General features: G+C 38.8%; 1 protein-coding gene across 1 annotated transcript; it reads left to right on the forward strand.

Moving 5' to 3' along the window:
• The first annotated feature begins 12,083 nt into the window (after window positions 1-12,083).
• Window positions 12,084-13,972, forward strand: LOC140176581 (uncharacterized mitochondrial protein AtMg00810-like). Its single transcript, XM_072208106.1, has 2 exons — window positions 12,084-13,149; window positions 13,752-13,972. The coding sequence occupies exons 1-2, from the start codon at window positions 12,084-12,086 to the stop codon at window positions 13,970-13,972; spliced, it is 1,287 nt and encodes a 428-aa protein (XP_072064207.1).
• Window positions 13,973-19,210: the final 5,238 nt, after the last annotated feature.

Here is a 19,210-nt window from a genome sequence, read left to right on the forward strand (position 1 = left end):
AGCTGAACTTTATATAGGACAAGGAGTACGATCTTATCATCAGGAAGATATACGACCATCGTATGGGTATGCGACTACAACAGATGCTGGAGGATGTATATGAGAGGCGCAACCACCTCACTTCCTAGCTCCGTTCAAAAATCAAGAAGGCTTTGTACATTCATTGGGAGACCGATGAGGATCGCGTCTCACAAATAGAACTAGCAGGGCATCGGCCGGGTCGTCCAAGTATACATAGGGATGGCAACGGGTCTCCATGGGGTAGGGACATGCCCCCCCGCCCCCGCCTCCAAAACCTATCCCAGTCCCCGCCCCGTCCCCCTATAGGTAACGGGGACTCCGTATCCGCCGGGGACCGGGGTCTCCACGAATTTTCGTAAAAAACAATAAAAATCGAGAAAAAATAAAAAAATAGAAAAAATTTAAAAAATAAAGATAATCCTCCATTGTCATCACAAACATAATTTTCATAGTCCTCAAAGATTTAAATAAGAATAACCAATAAATATTTAATACCAAATTACATTAAAAAACAACCAAACATAATAGCATAACCATAAACAACCAAACATATTCATAATCCATAAACAACCAAACATAATTTATCATATTGTAAATACATAATTCTCAAGCCTTCTTTCATCCTGTAATGATAATGATGCTAGATTCTAATTTAATTGAATCCTAAGATTACAAAAATCACAAATATAAGTCATGCAAATCAGAATCAGTATCAAAAACATAAATCATAATTAACCTAACTCAAAAAAATTATAACACAAACACATAAATGATATAAATCAGAATCAGAATAAAAAAATGCAACATAAACACATAAAATTACGTAAATCACATAATTCACAAAGCATCACATAAATCATAAATCAGAATAAAAACATAAATTATAGTAAACCTAACTCAAATCAAAGTAAAAAAAGTAAAATTTATGATGCTTCAACGACAAACTAAAAATAAAAATCAGAATCACAAACTAAAAATTTCTAATGCTTCAAATCAAAATCAGAATAACAAATGCTTCAAATCAAAGTAAAAAAAAAATTCAAAGTTCACAGAAGCTACTTACCGGAAGGAAGAATAGAGGCTCAGAGATCGGCGACGGTTGAGAAGTGGTGCATAGTTTCGGACGCTTCGATGGCGAAGACGGCGAAGAATGAGAAGCAGCGTAGAGGTTCAGACACTTCAATGGCAAAGACGACGAAGACTGAGAAGCGGCGCAGAGGCTCGGACGCTCCGACAGCAAAGATGGCGACGACTCACTGCTGCTGTGACGTCGAGACTGAGAGGAGAGGATCTTAGCGTTGTCGGTGAAGGACTGAGGGGGTAGCAGGTGGCGGTCGGCAGTGATGAATCTGTGAGAGGAGTCAGTTTAAGAGTGATAGAGTCGAAGAGAGGAGAGGATAGAAGAGAGGAGTGTGACACAGTGTGAGTGACGGCTAGCTAGGGTTTGCTCTCAACTCACATGTCTTATATATATAATAGGAACATTTTAGTATTTTCACATAAACAGGGATTAAACGAATCTCCATCGGGTGGGTACCACTATCCCCGCCCCATATAATAAATGGATCCCCGTCCCTGCGGGTACAGAAAGCCCTCCATATCTGCACCTCGGCGGGTAAATTCCCGCAGCTACCCACCCCGCCGGAGATTTTTGCCATCCCTAAGTATACCGGCGGCTCAGCGACCTTCATGAAGACTAAGTCCTGGCCGGTATATTCTTTGACATATTATTGGTAGGCATACTAACATATTATTTCAATGCAACATGTGTAGTCAAAATCGTTGGATCGCGATACGACATTGGCGGAGACTTTCAAGATACCCATACTTTGAAAGAGAACAAAGAGAGATTTGTTGATCATTGGTCTGTGGATCATTATGTGATTAAACATCTGATCTTGTGATATAAAATTTTCAATTAACTGTATAGCTGTTGTCCTAATCATAATAACATGTGTTATACAGGAGTCCTACATGCAGAGACTAGAGACTACAACTCAGCAATCTCAGCAAAGTGGGGAGGACACCAGTGGTTCTGCTGCTTCAGTCGTCGATCCCGATGCGGTTTGGCACGAGGCGTTCTCAACGCCTTACAAGAATTGCGTATATGGGCTGGGGTCGTTCTTCCCTAGCAACCTCCGCACCTCCACATCCGCCTCTGCCACCAGTCGAGTCATCGATCCCGAGAAAGACATTGATTTGAGGCTACAGGTGCATGAGCTTACTCGGAGCCTTCACGAACAGGCTTTGGAGCTGAACGAGACTCGGGAGAGGTATCAGGAGATCCTCACATGCATGACGAACATAGATGCTTAGGTTGGAGTGGAGGGAGCAGCTAGAGCAGCTTCAGCGGATGGAGTAGCAGATGACGGTGTACCAAGCTCAGAAGCGCGCCAGTGGTAGCGGCGCTGTTGGTGGCAGCGGCACTGTTGGTGACAGCAGTGCTGTTGGTCGGACACAGACATCACCGCCTCCTTCGCCACCTCAGTAGGATCACGAGAATGACGACGACGACTACTACTTGGATCTTTAGGGTTTAAGGCTTTATTTTACTGTTTCATTGTATTTGATTTATTTGACTTTTAATTTATTTGAACATTTGATATTTAATAATATTTTGTAATTAATTTCTATTATTTATAATTTGACTACTAATTGTGTGAAAAATAAATTTAAATAAAAATTAAAATTAAAAAGAATTTTTTTTAAGAAAATTGCATCACAATAATTTTTTTTTAAAAAAATTGACATTATCGTTGGATTTACTGAGGACATAGTCCGACGGTAATGGTGCAAAAAACAGTATATTGTGGCGCCAACGTTACTGTCGAAAAAATCCGTCAATAACCAAAAGGTTTTTCGGACAAGTAATTTACTGTAGAATCCGACGGTAATTACCATCGAACGAAAAAATCTAACGATAATTAATTACCGACGAGGTTTATACCGTCGAATTACTTTTGACAGTAAATTTGTCGATAATTAACTTACTATGAAATTTTATTCATTTTTTAACAGAAATTTCATCGGTACTTATTATTTTTTTTTGTAGTGCAAAATGGAGAAGAAAAACTTGTTTCATTATTTTTGTTGGTACAATCATAAAAAATTTACAATTTTTTTAGTTAATGACTGTAAAAATAAGACTAAACACATAAATTAATTATTTTTTATATTTAATTTAAATGTATAAATAATATTTTTTTATTTAAATAAAAAAATCTTGAGAATAGTCTATATATTTTTACAACAATAAAATTAGGTAATAAATGAAACTAAACTCTTATTCAATCAATAATCATTAAAACCAATTTAGATGAATGAAAAAAAAAGGAACACATCATCGTAAATTTTTCTCCAATTTAAAGTTTTTCCAACGTAAGTCCTAAGTATTCTCTATTACTATGATTAATTTTTAATAGAAAAAGTTCGTTTTCCAAGAAATTAAAATAAAGTGATGTCTTCTACGCAAGTGATTTTGCATAGATTAAAAATGCCACATCATATCGTCATTAGTATGACTTCAAGCTTCCAAATAGAAACAGATTTAATGCAATGCAATGACACATTCTGTTCTTTGAAAATCAAAATAGGTGGCTCTATTTTGTACATTAAATAAATTATTATTATATGGTTACATGTTTGACTTAATAGTACCATCAATGCTTCATCAAATCAAAATGCATATTTTCTTCTCACTATGCTATGACCAAGACTACAGTTAGTCATAATCCATTTATATATATTTGCTCTCTTTTTTTTTTTTTCTTTCCTCCTTAGGATCTTACGTATTTATTAACTTCCGGGGTCAAAATTAATTGTCTTTTTTTTCTTTTCATCTTAATTCTATACATGGACCAAAAAAATAATTTAGATATATTATATAAAATTAGATTAATATTTATATACAGTTATTTTTATGTAAAGTTAATAGTAAAAAATTATATATTAAATAATTTGATAAATTTAATTAAATTATAATTTAACGATATTTATTATTAATTTTAAATAAATTAAAGAGAACTATATACAATTGCACGTGAATTTCTATCCTAAAATTAACAACGGTTTATTTTTTTTATTTTTCCCTAATAAAAAAATTAATAACTACCCTTCTGTAGACTAACACTTATCTCATTGGGTATATATTATATAAATTTATAAATAGATAATTATTTATGAAATACCATCATTTTCAACTAAGATTATTGCTATTTCAGACAGATATACCAGGTATATATAATGTCTTTAGTAATATTTTTTTCCGTTATATTTATATTTTTATCGGTACTAACAGCAAATTAGCACGTTAGTTTTTTTAATAGAAAATAAGGAAAAAAAATAAAAAATAAAAGGGTGCTAATTGAATCTGGTACTTGTGTTTGCATAAATTATTAGTATAATAGACTTTGCAAGTCAAGAAATTGAATAGAAGTAATCAATATAAATAAAATATCGTGGCACACACAATGGCTTTAATACCACTCTAATCACACATTACTTAAGTGCTTTGTGATTATGATGTTGAAAAGCACGTACCAGGGTTTGCAATATTTCACACGAGATTAGGGATTAAATTTAGAAAAAAGAAAAAACTGAATAAAGATTTTTTTTTAAAATAGAGAAAAATACCAAATTCATTGATACTGTTAGAATATAATTAGGATCAATTAGTATTATTTAGTATATCTAAATATTTATTATAAGAGATTATGTATTTATTATTACGATTTTCTTAGTACCTATAAATACTCTTTTATATTGTATCATTCCAAACAATTTGAATAGACAACTTGAATACACTCAATAATATATACAAATCCTTTCCCTAGTTTAGTCTCTTGTTTCTAACATGGTATCGGAGCCATGGTATTATCCTTAAAGAGGATAGGTTGTTTTCCTTGCGGTGAAATAACCGTAGTTTTTGTATTTTTTTTCTATGCCATTCTTCTTTCCCTTTTGTCACTCCTTTGATGCTTTTTCACCTCACCGACTAGCCTATTTTGAGTTGAATGATCAAACACCATTGTCATCTGCTGCTTACCTATTCTCATGAAAAAATCATATAGTTTTCGCTCTCTTTCGGCAGTTCCGTCTACGTTCTCTCGTGGCAATTCCGTTTGCGTTCTCTCGTGGCAGTTCCATCTGCGTTCTCTCGTGGCAGTTCCGTCTGCATTCTCTCGTGGCAGTTCCGTCTGTGTTTCGTCTGTGTTTCCTTGTGGCAATTTCGTCTACATTTCTTTTCAGCAATTCCGTCTGCACTTCTTTCAGATAGTGGCAGTTTCGTCTGCGCTTCCTTCAGACAAGCGGCAGTTCCGTCTGCGCTTCCTTCAGACTAGCGGCAATTCCGTCTGCGCTTTCTTCAGACTAGCGGCAGTTCCGTCTACGCTTCCTTCAGACAAGCGGCAGTTCCATCTGTGCTTCCTTCCGGTAGTTTCGTCTGCACCCGTTTTATCAGTTTAAGCAGTTTTTTTCTCTTTATTTCGTTGTTTTAAATAAGTTCCAAACTCAAGTTGTCACTTGAGTTTGAGGGGGATGTTAGAATATAATTAGGATCAATTAGGATCAATTAGTATTATTTAGTATATCTGAATATTTATTATAGGAGATTACGTCTTTATTATTACGATTCTCTTAGTACCTATAAATACCCTTTTATATTGTATCATTCCAGACAATTTGAATATACAACTTGAATACACTCAATAATATATCATCCTTCTCCAATTAAGTCTCTTGTTTCTAACATATACAAACGGACAATTTGACAAACGGACAATTTGACAAAAGATTCTACATTTGACTTATATTATTGGAGAGCATTCGATTTCGTCACAATGAGAAATGAGTTTGTGACAAACCTTCGATTAATTTGACCACAAAGATGCAAGTCGTTGTAATTCATTTACTACAAGGGACACGCTAAATAGCGGTGGTTTTTTTGGAGAATTACGACAATTTTAGGAAGCAAATGTTGAGAGTGGGGGCATCATGGGTATGGAGGAGTCTTATTCAGGGCAGGGATTTATTGAGAAGGAATAGGAGATGGAGTATTGAAAAGGGATCAGAAATAAAGATATGGAAGGATAATTAGGTTATGAGTATGGGTAAAATTCTTATGAACAGAGATCTCTCAGTAGACAGAGTTAAGGAGCTGATCATTGAAGGAGAATGGTGGAAACAAGAGAAAGTAGGAGCCTCATTTCCAAGGAACATAGGAGCTGAGGTTGTACGATGCTTTTTACGAGCCAACATTTACGACTGAAGAAAACATTGAGCAACGTCTGCCTGGAATTGATCGAGAGTATTGGAGATGGTTCCTTAACTATCGTACCGAAGAGGAGACAAAGGTAATCTAGTAACTCATTGGTACACAACATTACAAATTATTTAGCATTGAGTCTTTTTAAATCAGTTTCTAATTACCCTCTGTCTCTGATGGACCAAGAGGAGAAGTGCAGGAAAAACGCGGCTAATCGATCAAAGCAACTATATACCCACACTGGTGGTTCGAAAAGCTTTGCACGACGGATAGAAGAAGAGGTACTTTACTTTTTTATTCACTCACCTTAAAACTATTTCTATGACTTAAGTTCACTTGATTGTGTGGAATAATATGGTGATAGTATAAACTTTGTTGATACAGTCGAAAGAACAAGGGAGAAGAGTCGGTAGAGGAGAGTTATGGATCAAAGTGCACAAAAAAAATGATGGCTCCTATATCAATGATGAAGCAAGAGTAATTGGTGTAAGTACTACCAATTTTTTCATTTATAGTTGTGTGATATTTTAATGATTGTATTTGCTAATTTGTGTCTGTAGGAAAGAATTGAGGAGATTAAGCAACAAGATGAGTCTTCTAGATTGTTGTCTCAAAATGATTTCATTGCTCAGGTTTTCATAAAAGAGAAACCTGGCAGAGTACGTGGTATGGACCGACTCCTAGTCAACTATTTGGTCCGAATTCACGTTCGTCGGTCAACGGAGTCCAAGTAGAGGAGACCCAGAGGAAGCTGCTAGAACTGCAAGCAGAGCTGGAACGCGAGAAGTTGAAGAGGAAGGCGATGGAGGATGCTTTGATTTATCTGCAACGGCAGGGTGAGGAGCTCCCACCAAACATCGCTGTAGGGATGAGTTCCGTGGAATGATAGAGTGGAGAATAATGTATTAGGATTGGAATTATTTTGGTTTGAAGCAAACTTTTTTTGAATTAGACTATACAACTCTTTGTAGAGATTTGTTTTCTTCGTACTTTAATGAATATATTATTTTGTTTTGCAGATAATTTTTTTTGTTTTTATACAAGTTTGGATTCTGAGGTTGAAAATATTAACTCTTAAAATAATAAAAAATTAAAAACGCCAAAAAAAATAGTTCTATAGTATTTTAAAAAAACTTTACGATTTATTTAAAAAATCCAAATTTTTTTTTATTTAGCGGCGGTTTTAAACCGCCGAAGAGTGTGACTTTATCTGATTGGTATTGCGGCGGTTTATAGCCGCCGGTAACTGTGCCGGAAAGCTTATTTCCGTTTTGGGCAATTTTGAAATCGCCGCAAAACACACATCCACTCGAAAACAACAAAAAAAATAGCGGCGGTTTTAGAACCGCCGGTAAATATGACGGAAATCATGTCACTCGCATATGCCGGCGGTTTGTTGCACGACGGCTGCGAAATTTTGATTTAGTGGCGGTTATACCGACGGTTGTTAAAAACCGCCACCAAACCTAGTGCCGGTGATAAACCGCCGGTAATTGATTTCGTGACCGTTTAAAACCGTCGCTAATAAAAAAACCGCCGCTAATAAAAAAATGCCGTCATTACGCACCTCCCTTGTAGTGGACTTTAAGAATGACTGTAAAATAATTGTTCATATACCTATTTTCTTTCAGGTTGTTTTAGGTTGAGTTTTTTTTCTGTATTTTAAAAATAACAATAATCGAATTCTAACATTTTTTATAAAAATTTTAAATTGCCTCACGACATAGTATCAACGAGATTAAAATTAGAAATTTAGTATGATTTAATCTTTTTTTTTTAAGTTAGAAGTGAGACTCGAACCCGAAATTTTTAGGTGAGGATAAAAAAATATGGCATTTAAATTATAATTTATTGACTTAGTAGGATCTAATCCTTATTATTATCTTAAATAAATTAAAAACCAAAAAAAAAAAAGAAAAAGAATAAACTTTTTATATATACAAAATCATCCTCCAAGTTTTAAAAAAAATTTTGTATAAAAATATGTATATTAAAAATATAATTATTCATATATCTCGTTTTATCGATTTAATCTTTTGGATAAATAGTTTTGCAATAAATAGAGTGTAACTTCGACACAATATTTTACTATATCTTGAGTAATTTAATTAGTATTATTTAAACTTCTTATTCGTACTGACTAAGCAAGCCAGTCATAGTACTCTCTATTTTAATATTTTTTCTTCCGACTAGTATTACGTACGCAATATTAATTTCGATCACTTTCACACTTATCCAGTATTGAAGATTATTGATTGGCTTCATAATTTTCAAGTGTATGTGTTATATATGAAAATGAAGGTACATAATATTTCCTTAGTGATTTTGGTGATGTTTATATTCGCCTGATGTTAGTGTTTCTTACAAGTATAAACTAGTACTACTTTATATTTGATAAATAATTAAAAATTTATATAAATATTGTGTTTTTGGATTTTAAAAATTAAAAGTGTTTTTAAAAGTATTTACATATACTTTTAAGAGTTTTTTGAATTTTTCAAATTAAAAAATATAATTATATATATTAAGATAAATATTAAAATTTAAAAAATATTTGAAAAACCAAGAGAATAACTATTTTTAAAAATATAATTGTTAGAGAATTATTAGAATCAATTTAGATCAATTAGTATCGTCTATATTTATATAGTATATCTGTACATTAATTATAGGATTCTATGTCTTTATTACTTTGATTCATTTAGCACCTATAAATACTCCTTGTATATTGTACCTTTGATCACAACTTAATAATACACTTTTCAGATTACTCTCTCAGTCTCTTTTTTCTAACATGGTATCAAGATCTTAGGTCTTTTTTTTTTTTTTTCTATGAATATTAGTTCACAGCCCTTTTGTTTTTTTCCTTTTCGGCAGTGTTCTTTGGCCTCTTTTTTCGTTCTCTTTTCGACGCTTTGGTTCGTCACCTCCATAACCCTCTTGTTCGTCTTGTCGCCGTGATTCCAACGCAACCAAAATCGCCGCCATCCGCCGCCAGACGCGCCTCCACGCGCCGCCGAAAGACGCTGCCACGACCAGGTTGATCTTCCTTCCAGATTCCACCCGTGCCTCTTTGCTCGCATTTTTCGATCTGTTTCTGATGCTTTGGTTCGTCACCTCCGGCATCATTGTGATCCTCGCTTCGTCAGCTTTCCAACGCCGCCGAGATCGCCACCAGAAACCCCCGGACGCACCGCCACTCACCGCTGGAAGTTCGCTATCCACCTCCATTGTTCCTCCTCCAGAAGCTTCAGCAGCCGTTAGATCTCAGCGCTGATCGGACGTTCCACCTGCTGCCACGTGTCGCCAGAAGCTACTTGTTTGACCTGCGCGCACCGGCCCGACCCGCGCGCGACCCGGACTGACCCGAATTTGACCCGCGTCCAGCTCCTGCCAGCGTGTCTCTCCTGCTCCTCTCTGGTGCCGCCACGTGTCTCCACTTCTCTGACGTGGCGCTGACGTCACTGCTGACGTGGCGCTGACGTGGCGGACAAGTGGGACCTTCCCTAAGGTTTTTTGGTGAGCTCTTTCCGATTCTGCACTCCGATTACTCATTTTTTGCTCCGAAATTGCCGTTTTCTCTCCTCTCTTTGATCTTTGTGACTGCTATCATGGAAAAGTCAGATATTTTTGCTGCCACCGACAGAAAGGGTACATTTTGTCGAAACTGTAACCGTTCTGGGCACCTCTTCCCCAACTGTCCTTCTGTTGAATGTCGCACATGCCACCAGAAAGGTCATCTTAGCTACCATTGTTCATAGCTGTTCTGCCGTTACTGCAAGCTCTCGGGACATTTAATTACTGCCTGTCCTACTCGTCCACCACGTCCTAGTCCACTCAACTCGTCTCCTGTCTCTCTTTCTGATATTGCATCTCTTCTTCAGCGTCTTCTCTCTGTTTCTGGTAATACCCCTGCTGCTTTTTCCACCTCTCCAGGTAATTCTAAATGGTACTTTGACTCGGGTTGTTTTAATCACATGTCTCCGTTGCGTAATATTTTCTCGTCCATGTCTACCACTACAAATGGACCTTCTGTCAATACTGCAAATGGCTCCCTCTTGCACGCAACACACAAGGGTTATGTATCCCAGTCAACTATTCATCTTCCTGATACTTATTATATTCCCAAATTAAATTTCAATCTTATTTCTGTTGGTCAACTTGTTGATCTGGGTTTTGAAGTCACTTTTTCTGTTTCTGGTTGTCGTGTACAGGATCCTCAGACGAGACAAATCATCGGGACTGGATGTAAGGTCGGAAGGTTTTTTGAACTCGAGAATCTTCATATTCCTCCTGTACCAAATCTCTGTGCTGCTTCTTCTCCCTCTACCCTCCACTTATGGCATCAACGTCTTGCCCACACCTCCCTAGGAAAACTGCGTCCTCTTGTCTCTCAGGGTGTTTTAGGTCAAGTTCCAAATGAATCTTTTGATTTCATTTCTTGTCAAACTGCCAAACAACCTGCTTTATCTTTTCATAATAATTCATCTCTTGCTTGCTCTCCTTTTGATCTCATTCACTCTGATGTTTGGGGCCCAGCTCCCACTCCCTCTATGGGCGGAGCTCGATACTTTGTCGTTTTCATTAACGATTATTCCCATTTTACTTGTGTTTATTTGATGACTAATCGCCATGAGTTACCTCATATCTATATCAACTTTGCTACTATGATTAAAACTCAATTTTCCAAGGTCATTAAGGTTTTTCGACGTGATAATGCTATGGAATACCGTGATTCTAAACTCTTAGCCTTTCTTGCAGAACAGGGTACTTTGTCTGAGTTTTCTTGTCCTGGTACATCTCAACAAAATGGTAGAGCTGAACGCAAACACCGTCACATTCTTGACTCTGTCCGTGCAATGCTTCTTCTTCTTTGTGTCAGGAGCGTACTTGGGGTGAAGCTGTTCTTACTGCTGTTCATGTTATCAATAGACTCCCTTCTTCTGTTCTTGGTAATGTTACTCCCTTTGAGCGTCTTTATCATACCTCCCCAAATTATAGTTCTCTTCGAGTTTTTGGTTGTGTATGTTTTGTTCTTCTGCAGCCTCATGAACATAGTAAACTTAAACCTCGGGCTCGTATGTGTTGTTTTCTTGGTTATGGCACTGAACACAAGGGTTATCGTTGTTGGGATCCTCTCTCTAAACGTATTCGTATATCTCGTCATGTTGTCTTCTGGGAGCACCACATGTTTTCTCGATTCTCATCCTTTGAGTCGATTCCTACTACTCAGTCACCTTTGTTTACTAACTCCAATGTTGATCTTTTTCCTAGTGATGATTCTACAGATTCTATCTCGAGTGACCCTCCACAGCCTGATGTTCTTCCGCCTTCCCCATCTCCCGATGATTCCAAATCGGACGATGATCCTGCTCCTACCGTCATGCCTCCTCCTCCCGCTCGTTCTTCTAGGGTAAGGAATCCACCTCCTCATCTTCTTGATTACCATTGCTTTTCTACTATTCTTCATCAACATGAACCTAAGACATTCAGAGAAGCCTCCTCAAATCCAAATTGGCAACAAGCAATGCAAGAAGAATTACAAGCACTTGAAAAAGCACACACTTGGGATCTGGTTGATTCTCCTTCTGATCAGGAAGTTGTGGGCAGTAGATGGGTATACAAGATCAAGACTCGCTCTGATGGCTCTATTGACCGTTATAAGGCCCGCTTGGTTGCTCAAGGTTGTACGCAAGAGTATGGTATTGATTATGAAGAGACTTTTGCCCCTGTCGCTCGTCTTACGTCTGTTAGAGCTCTTCTTGCCATTGCCGCGGTTAAAAAATGGTCGCTCAGTCAGATGGATGTGAAGAATGCATTTCTTAATGGGGATTTGAAAAAGAAAGTCTATATGAAACCACCTCCGGGATATCCTTGTCCTTCTAATAAGGTTTGTCTCCTTCGCAAGACACTTTATGGACTTAAGCAAGCTCCTCGTGAATGGTTTGACAAGTTCAGCACTACCATATGCAGTCTTGGTTTTACTTCTAGCCCTCATGAGAATGCGCTCTTCATTCGTAAAAGTGAACGTGGAGTTGTTCTTCTACTTTTGTATGTTGATGACATGATCATTACTGTGGATGATGTTGAGGGTATCTCTGATCTCAAGGCCTCACTTCACCGTACCTTTGAGATGAAAGATCTTGGTTCTCTCAGCTATTTTCTTGGTCTCGAGGTCATCTCCACCGATGATGGCATCTATCTCTCTCAGGCTAAGTATGCTTCAGATCTTCTTACTCGCGCTGGGATTACAGATAGTCGCACTGAGTCTACTCCTCTTGAGCCTAATGTTCGATTTACCCCTATGGATGGCACTGTTTTGGATAATCCGACTCTCTATCGACAGTTAGTTGGCGGTCTCGTCTACTTGACTGTCACCCGACCAGACATCACCTATCCGGTTCATGTACTTAGCCAGTTCTTGTCATCTCCTCGTACTACTCACTATGCGGCAGTTCTACGTATTCTTCGCTACATCAAAGGCACTCTATTCCATGGCCTTTATTTTTCTGCCCATTCCTCTTTGTCTCTTCAGGCTTACTCCGATGCTGATTGGGCTGGTGATCCCACTGATCGTCGTTCTACTACTGGTTACTGTTTGTTTCTTGGCGACGCTCTCATTTCTTGGCGTGCTAAGAAGCAAACGTTCACTTCTCGCTCAAGCACAGAAGCTGAGTACCGTGCCCTCGCTGACACCACTGCTGAAGTTATCTCGGTTCGTTGGCTTCTCGAAGATTTGGGTGCTCCTCAGTCGTCCCCTACTGATGTTTTTTGTGATAACCGCAGTGCTATTCAAATCGCCCATAATGATGTGTTTCATGAACGCACCAAATACATTGAGATTGATTGTCACTTTGTTCGACAACGTATCCTTATTGATGTTGTTCGTCTCATTGCTGTTGGAACACTAGATCAGACTGCTGATATCTTCACGAAAGCTCATCACCCGACTCGTTTTCGGACTTTGTTATCCAAACTCAAGTTGGTATCCTTAGCTCCCACTTGAGTTTTAGGGGGGATGTTAGAGAATTATTAGAATCAATTTAGATCAATTAGTATCGTCTATATTTATATAGTATATATGTACATTAATTATAGGATTCTATGTCTTTATTACTTTGATTCATTTAGCACCTATAAATACCCCTTGTATATTGTACCTTTGATCACAACTCAATAATACACTTTTCAGATTACTCTCTCAGTCTCTTGTTTCTAACATGGTATCAAGAGCTTAGGTCCTTTTTTTTTTCTATGAATATTAGTTCATAGCCCTTTTGTTTTTTTCCTTTTCGGCAGTGTTCTTTGGCCTCTTTTTTCGTTCTCTTTTCGACGCTTTGGTTCGTCACCTCCATAACCCTCTTGTTCGTCTTGTCGCCGTGATTCCAACGCAACCAAAATCGCCGCCAGACGCGCCTCCACGCGCCGCCGAAAGACGCTGCCACGACCAGGTTGATCTTCCTTCCAGATTCCACCCGTGCCTCTTTGCTCGCATTTTTCGATCTGTTTCTGACGCTTTGGTTCGTCACCTCCGGCATCATTGTGATCCTCGCTTCGTCAGCTTTCCAACGCCGCCGAGATCGCCACCAGAAACCCCCGGACGCGCCGCCACTCACCGCTGGAAGTTCGCTATCCACCTCCATTGTTCCTCCTCCAGAAGCTTCAGCAGCCGTTAGATCTCAGCGCTGATCGGACGTTCCACCTGCTGCCACGTGTCGCCAGAAGCTACTTGTTTGACCTGCGCGCACCGGCCCGACCCGCGCGCGACCCGGACTGACCCGAATTTGACCCGCGTCCAGCTCCTGCCAGCGTGTCTCTCCTGCTCCTCTCTGGTGCCGCCACGTGTCTCCACTTCTCTGACGTGGCGCTGTTGTCACTGCTGACGTAGCGGACAAGTGGGACCTTCCCTAAGGTTTTTTGGTGAGCTCTTTCCGATTCTGCACTCCGATTACTCATTTTTTGCTCCGAAATTGCCGTTTTCTCTCCTCTCTTTGATCTTTGTGACTGCTATCATGGAAAAGTCAGATATTTTTGCTGCCACCGACAGAAAGGGTACATTTTGTCGAAATTGTAACCGTTCTGGGCACCTCTTCCCCAACTGTCCTTCTGTTGAATGTCGCACATGCCACCAGAAAGGTCATCTTAGCTACCATTGTTCACAGCTGTTCTGCCGTTACTGCAAGCTCTCGGGACATTTAATTACTGCCTGTCCTACTCGTCCACCACGTCCTAGTCCACTCAACTCGTCTCCTGTCTCTCTTTCTGATATTGCATCTCTTCTTCAGCGTCTTCTCTCTGTTTCTGGTAATACCCCTGCTGCTTTTTCCACCTCTCCAGGTAATTCTAAATGGTACTTTGACTCGGGTTGTTTTAATCACATGTGTAACACCCTAAGTTCTTATACTATCGTGGGGGTTTTTTAGAATAAGGTGCCACACTTGAGCCAAGAAAAAAGAATGATTTAATCGTTACGCGTGGCAGGAGTAAAAAATGTTGGAATTTGAATTAAAGGGAAATAAACATCCTAACCGTGAGTACGTTTCAAAATAAAATTACTTATAGGAAACTGAAATAGGAAAAGAAGCTAACTACGTCCTAAACTAATCTCGTTGAAGAGGCTCCCCTACTTGCATCCTATCCTATCCTTGATTAGGAGTCTTTATTCACGAATCGAGGTACCAGGGGTCTCCCTCCAACACCCTTTCGCGCAGTGAAGACCTGGTTCCATTGCGTGGGATGGACCAAAACTCGACGGGGTGCCGAAGTGGGGGAATAGGGTACGTATTCCACCTTTGGACTTCCATAAGGGTTCAACTCCTCCTCTGGATCCTCCTCCATGGTGTCTTCCTTCTGGCCAGGGTCATCGGGCCCCTCTTCCTCGGCTTCGGAGTCGGACTCGAGGTGTACCACCTTAGGTGACTGCTTTCGAGATGTTGAAGCATTCCTGTCTAGGAAAGTTATGACGGGCAGCTGGGGTTCTTCTTCCACGGGATCTCGACCTAAGTAGATAGTCTGAAGCACGGTAGTAGTGGTCGCAACTACCCACGCGTGCTTTGAGGGGTCATACTCAGAAGCTACCCTCGGGGGGCACTGCGTCGTCTCTATCCGCTGTGCCATGTTCCTCTGGAGACAGTATGGGAAAAGAAAGGGAGTGAGAACCTAGTGTCTCAGTAGGAGTGCTATGCAACACCTCCATATCCATCTCCAGCCCACGTGCGGGATTTTAAAAACAAGCGTGTATAACATGGCATGTAATATGCATCTTCTTTTTTGTAAAACATGTGTGTAGAAGAAAGGGAAAACATATAGGAAAATAGAAGGATAATCATCAACATAATCATAATTAAATCTAAGGAAAACATGGAACTTAAGCTTTCATTCGTGCCTTCTTTCTTTCTTAATTTATAACTTATATGGAAGGTATTGAGCTCAAACCGGTATAAGTGGGAGTCCCCTTCCCTTACCGAAGGTTCTTATCCCAAACGTTTTGGCGATCACCTTCCCTTACCGAAGGATCATCTCGATCGATCACCTTCCCTTACCGAAGGATCATATCGATATCTTGTCTTTGGGGGTCACCTTCCCTTACCGAAGGATCATTCCCTCAGTTTAATTTACAATCAAGGTTATTTAGACATACACAAGAAGAGAGTCATATAAAAAGATATCTTATTATATAAAATTGATGGGATAGTCCCCTTCCCTTACCGAAGGTTCTTATCCCAAACGTTTTTCGATCACCTTCCCTTACCGAAGGATCATCTCGATCGATCACCTTCCCTTACCGAAGGATCATATCGATATCTTGTCTTTGGGGGTCACCTTCCCTTACCGAAGGATCATTCCCTCAGTTCTTTAACAAGTACGGTTATTTAGGCATATACAGAGAGGAGAGGCATATATCATGATAAAGTAAGCATGTTTGAATAAGATTTTATAAGAAAGTAGGTACTCTCGTCCCTAGAGGAGTATAAAATAAATGTACATTATAAAAAAATAGGATATTAATTAGCTGAATAAAATAATTATAAGAAAACACGTACTCTTGATCCTAAGAAGATATTAATGATATAATGTAAAAAGTATAATCTAAGTGCATATAGTAAGAAAGTGAATATTTGAAATACTTGGATTAGATATTTATAAAAAGGTATGTACCCTTGATCTTTAAAATAAAGGAGCAATAATGATCTAAGGGGTCATTTAGTTGCATATAATAAAATGGGGTTCCTTGAACAAGATATAAAAAGGAGCATGTACTCTCAATATTAAAGGAATAATAATAATGTAACGGTATCAAAGGTCATGTAAGGGCACATAGTAAAATTAGGAAATGTTAAATAATTTAATAAAACGTTATAAAGGGGCATATATTCTCAACATAAAAGGAATAATAATAATGTAACGGTATCAAAGGTCATGTAAGGGCACATAGTAAAATTAGGAAATGTTAAATAATTTAATAAACTGTTATAAAGGGGCATGTACTCTCAACATAAAAGGAATAATAATAAGGTAACGGTATCAAAGGTCATATAAGGGCACATAGTAAAATTAGGGAATGTTAAATAATTTAATAAAACGTTATAAAGGGGCATGTACTCTCAACATAAAAGGAGTAATAATTAAAGGGTCATGTAAATACACATAGAAAAGATATGGGATACATATTAATGGATTTCAAGAGGGTATAATTGACGAAATAGATAATCATGCTCAATGTAGATGCAAAGAATAATTCATGCCATAAAATACATGAAAGGTGATAGCCATGCATGGATGGAAGAAAACAAAGTAAAACATACTACATGCCAACATAAGTAAGAAAGGCATAATTCCCTACTCTTTTTCCTAACGCTTCTTCGAGCCTGCCTCTTGTGTGTGCACACAGAATATTATTTCTTTGTAGAGAGAGAAGGGAGAGGATTGATATTGAGAGGAGTGATTTTCTACCTATGGGTGCTCCCCTATTTATATACGTCTGGGGATGGGGTGGTTGGGATATTTTAAATTTCAAACTGAGGGCGGTTACTAGGTTCCTATCCAAAATTTCAAAATTCTAATCTTATCTCCTAACCGATTTTCAAACTTTGAAATTTAAATTTTGTTTCTAGAAGGGCGGTTGTTACAACATGTCTCCGTTGCGTAATATTTTCTCGTCCATGTCTACCACTACAAATGGACATTCTGTCAATACTGCAAATGGCTCCCTCTTGCACGCAACACACAAGGGTTATGTATCCCAGTCAACTATTCATCTTCCTGATACTTATTATATTCCCAAATTAAATTTCAATCTTATTTCTGTTGGTCAACTTGTTGATCTGGGTTTTGAAGTCACTTTTTCTGTTTCTGGTTGTCGTGTACAGGATCCTCAGACGGGACAAATCATCGGGACTGGATGTAAGGTCGGAAGGTTGTTTGAACTCGAGAATCTTCATATTCCTCCTGTACCAAATCTCTGTGCTGCTTCTTCTCCCTCTACCCTCCACTTATGGCATCAACGTCTTGCCCACACCTCCCTAGGAAAACTGCGTCCTCTTGTCTCTCAGGGTGTTTTAGGTCAGGTTCCAAATGAATCTTTTGATTTCATTTCTTGTCAAACTGCCAAACAACCTGCTTTATCTTTTCATAATAATTCATCTCTTGCTTGCTCTCCTTTTGATCTCATTCACTCTGATGTTTGAGGCCCAGCTCCCACTCCCTCTATGGGCGGAGCTCGATACTTTGTCGTTTTCATTGATGATTATTCCCGTTTTACTTGGGTTTATTTGATGACTAATCGCCATGAGTTACCTCATATCTATATCAACTTTGCTACTATGATTAAAACTCAATTTTCCAAGGTCATTAAGGTTTTTCGACGTGATAATGCTATGGAATACCGTGATTCTAAACTCTTAGCCTTTCTTGCAGAACAGGGTACTTTGTCTGAGTTTTCTTGTCCTGGTACATCTCAACAAAATGGTAGAGCTGAACGCAAACACCGTCACATTCTTGACTCTATCCGTGCAATGATCCTTTCTTCTTTGTGTCCTGAGCGTACTTGGGGTGAAGCTATTCTTACTGCTGTTCATGTTATCAATAGACTCCCTTCTTCTGTTCTTGGTAATGTTACTCCCTTTGAGCGTCTTTATCATACCTCCCCAAATTATAGTTCTCTTCGAGTTTTCGGTTGTGTATGTTTTGTTCTTCTTCAGCCTCATGAACATAGTAAACTTGAACCTCGGGCTCGTATGTGTTGTTTTCTTGGTTATGGCACTGAACACAAGGGTTATCGTTGTTGGGATCCTCTCTCTAAACGTATTCATATATCTCGTCATGTTGTCTTCTGGGAGCACCACATGTTTTCTCGATTCTCATCCTTTGAGTCGATTCCTACTACTCAGTCACCTTTGTTTACTAACCCCAATGTTGATCTTTTTCCTAGTGATGATTCTACAGATTCTATCTCGAGTGACCCTCCACAGCCTGATGTTCTTCCGCCTTCCCCATCTCCCGATGATTCCAAACCGGACGATGATCCTGCTCCTACCGTCATGCCTCCTCCTCCCGCTCGTTCTTCTAGGGTAAGGAATCCACCTCCTCATCTTCTTGATTACCATTGCTTTTCTACTATTCTTCATCAACATGAACCTAAGACATTCAGAGAAGCCTCCTCAAATCCAAATTGGCAACAAGTAATGCAAGAAGAATTACAGGCACTTGAAAAAGCACACACTTGGGATCTGGTTGATCCTCCTTCTGATCAGGAAGTTGTGGGCAGTAGATGGGTATACAAGATCAAGACTCGCTCTGATGGCTCTATTGACCGTTATAAGGCCCGCTTGGTTGCTCAAGGTTGTACGCAAGAGTATGGTATTGATTATGAAGAGACTTTTGCCCCTGTCGCTCGTCTTACGTCTGTTAGAGCTCTTCTTGCCATTG

Source organism: Arachis hypogaea, chromosome 12 (assembly GCF_003086295.3).
Source record: "Arachis hypogaea cultivar Tifrunner chromosome 12, arahy.Tifrunner.gnm2.J5K5, whole genome shotgun sequence".
NCBI classification, from domain to species: domain Eukaryota; kingdom Viridiplantae; phylum Streptophyta; class Magnoliopsida; order Fabales; family Fabaceae; genus Arachis; species Arachis hypogaea.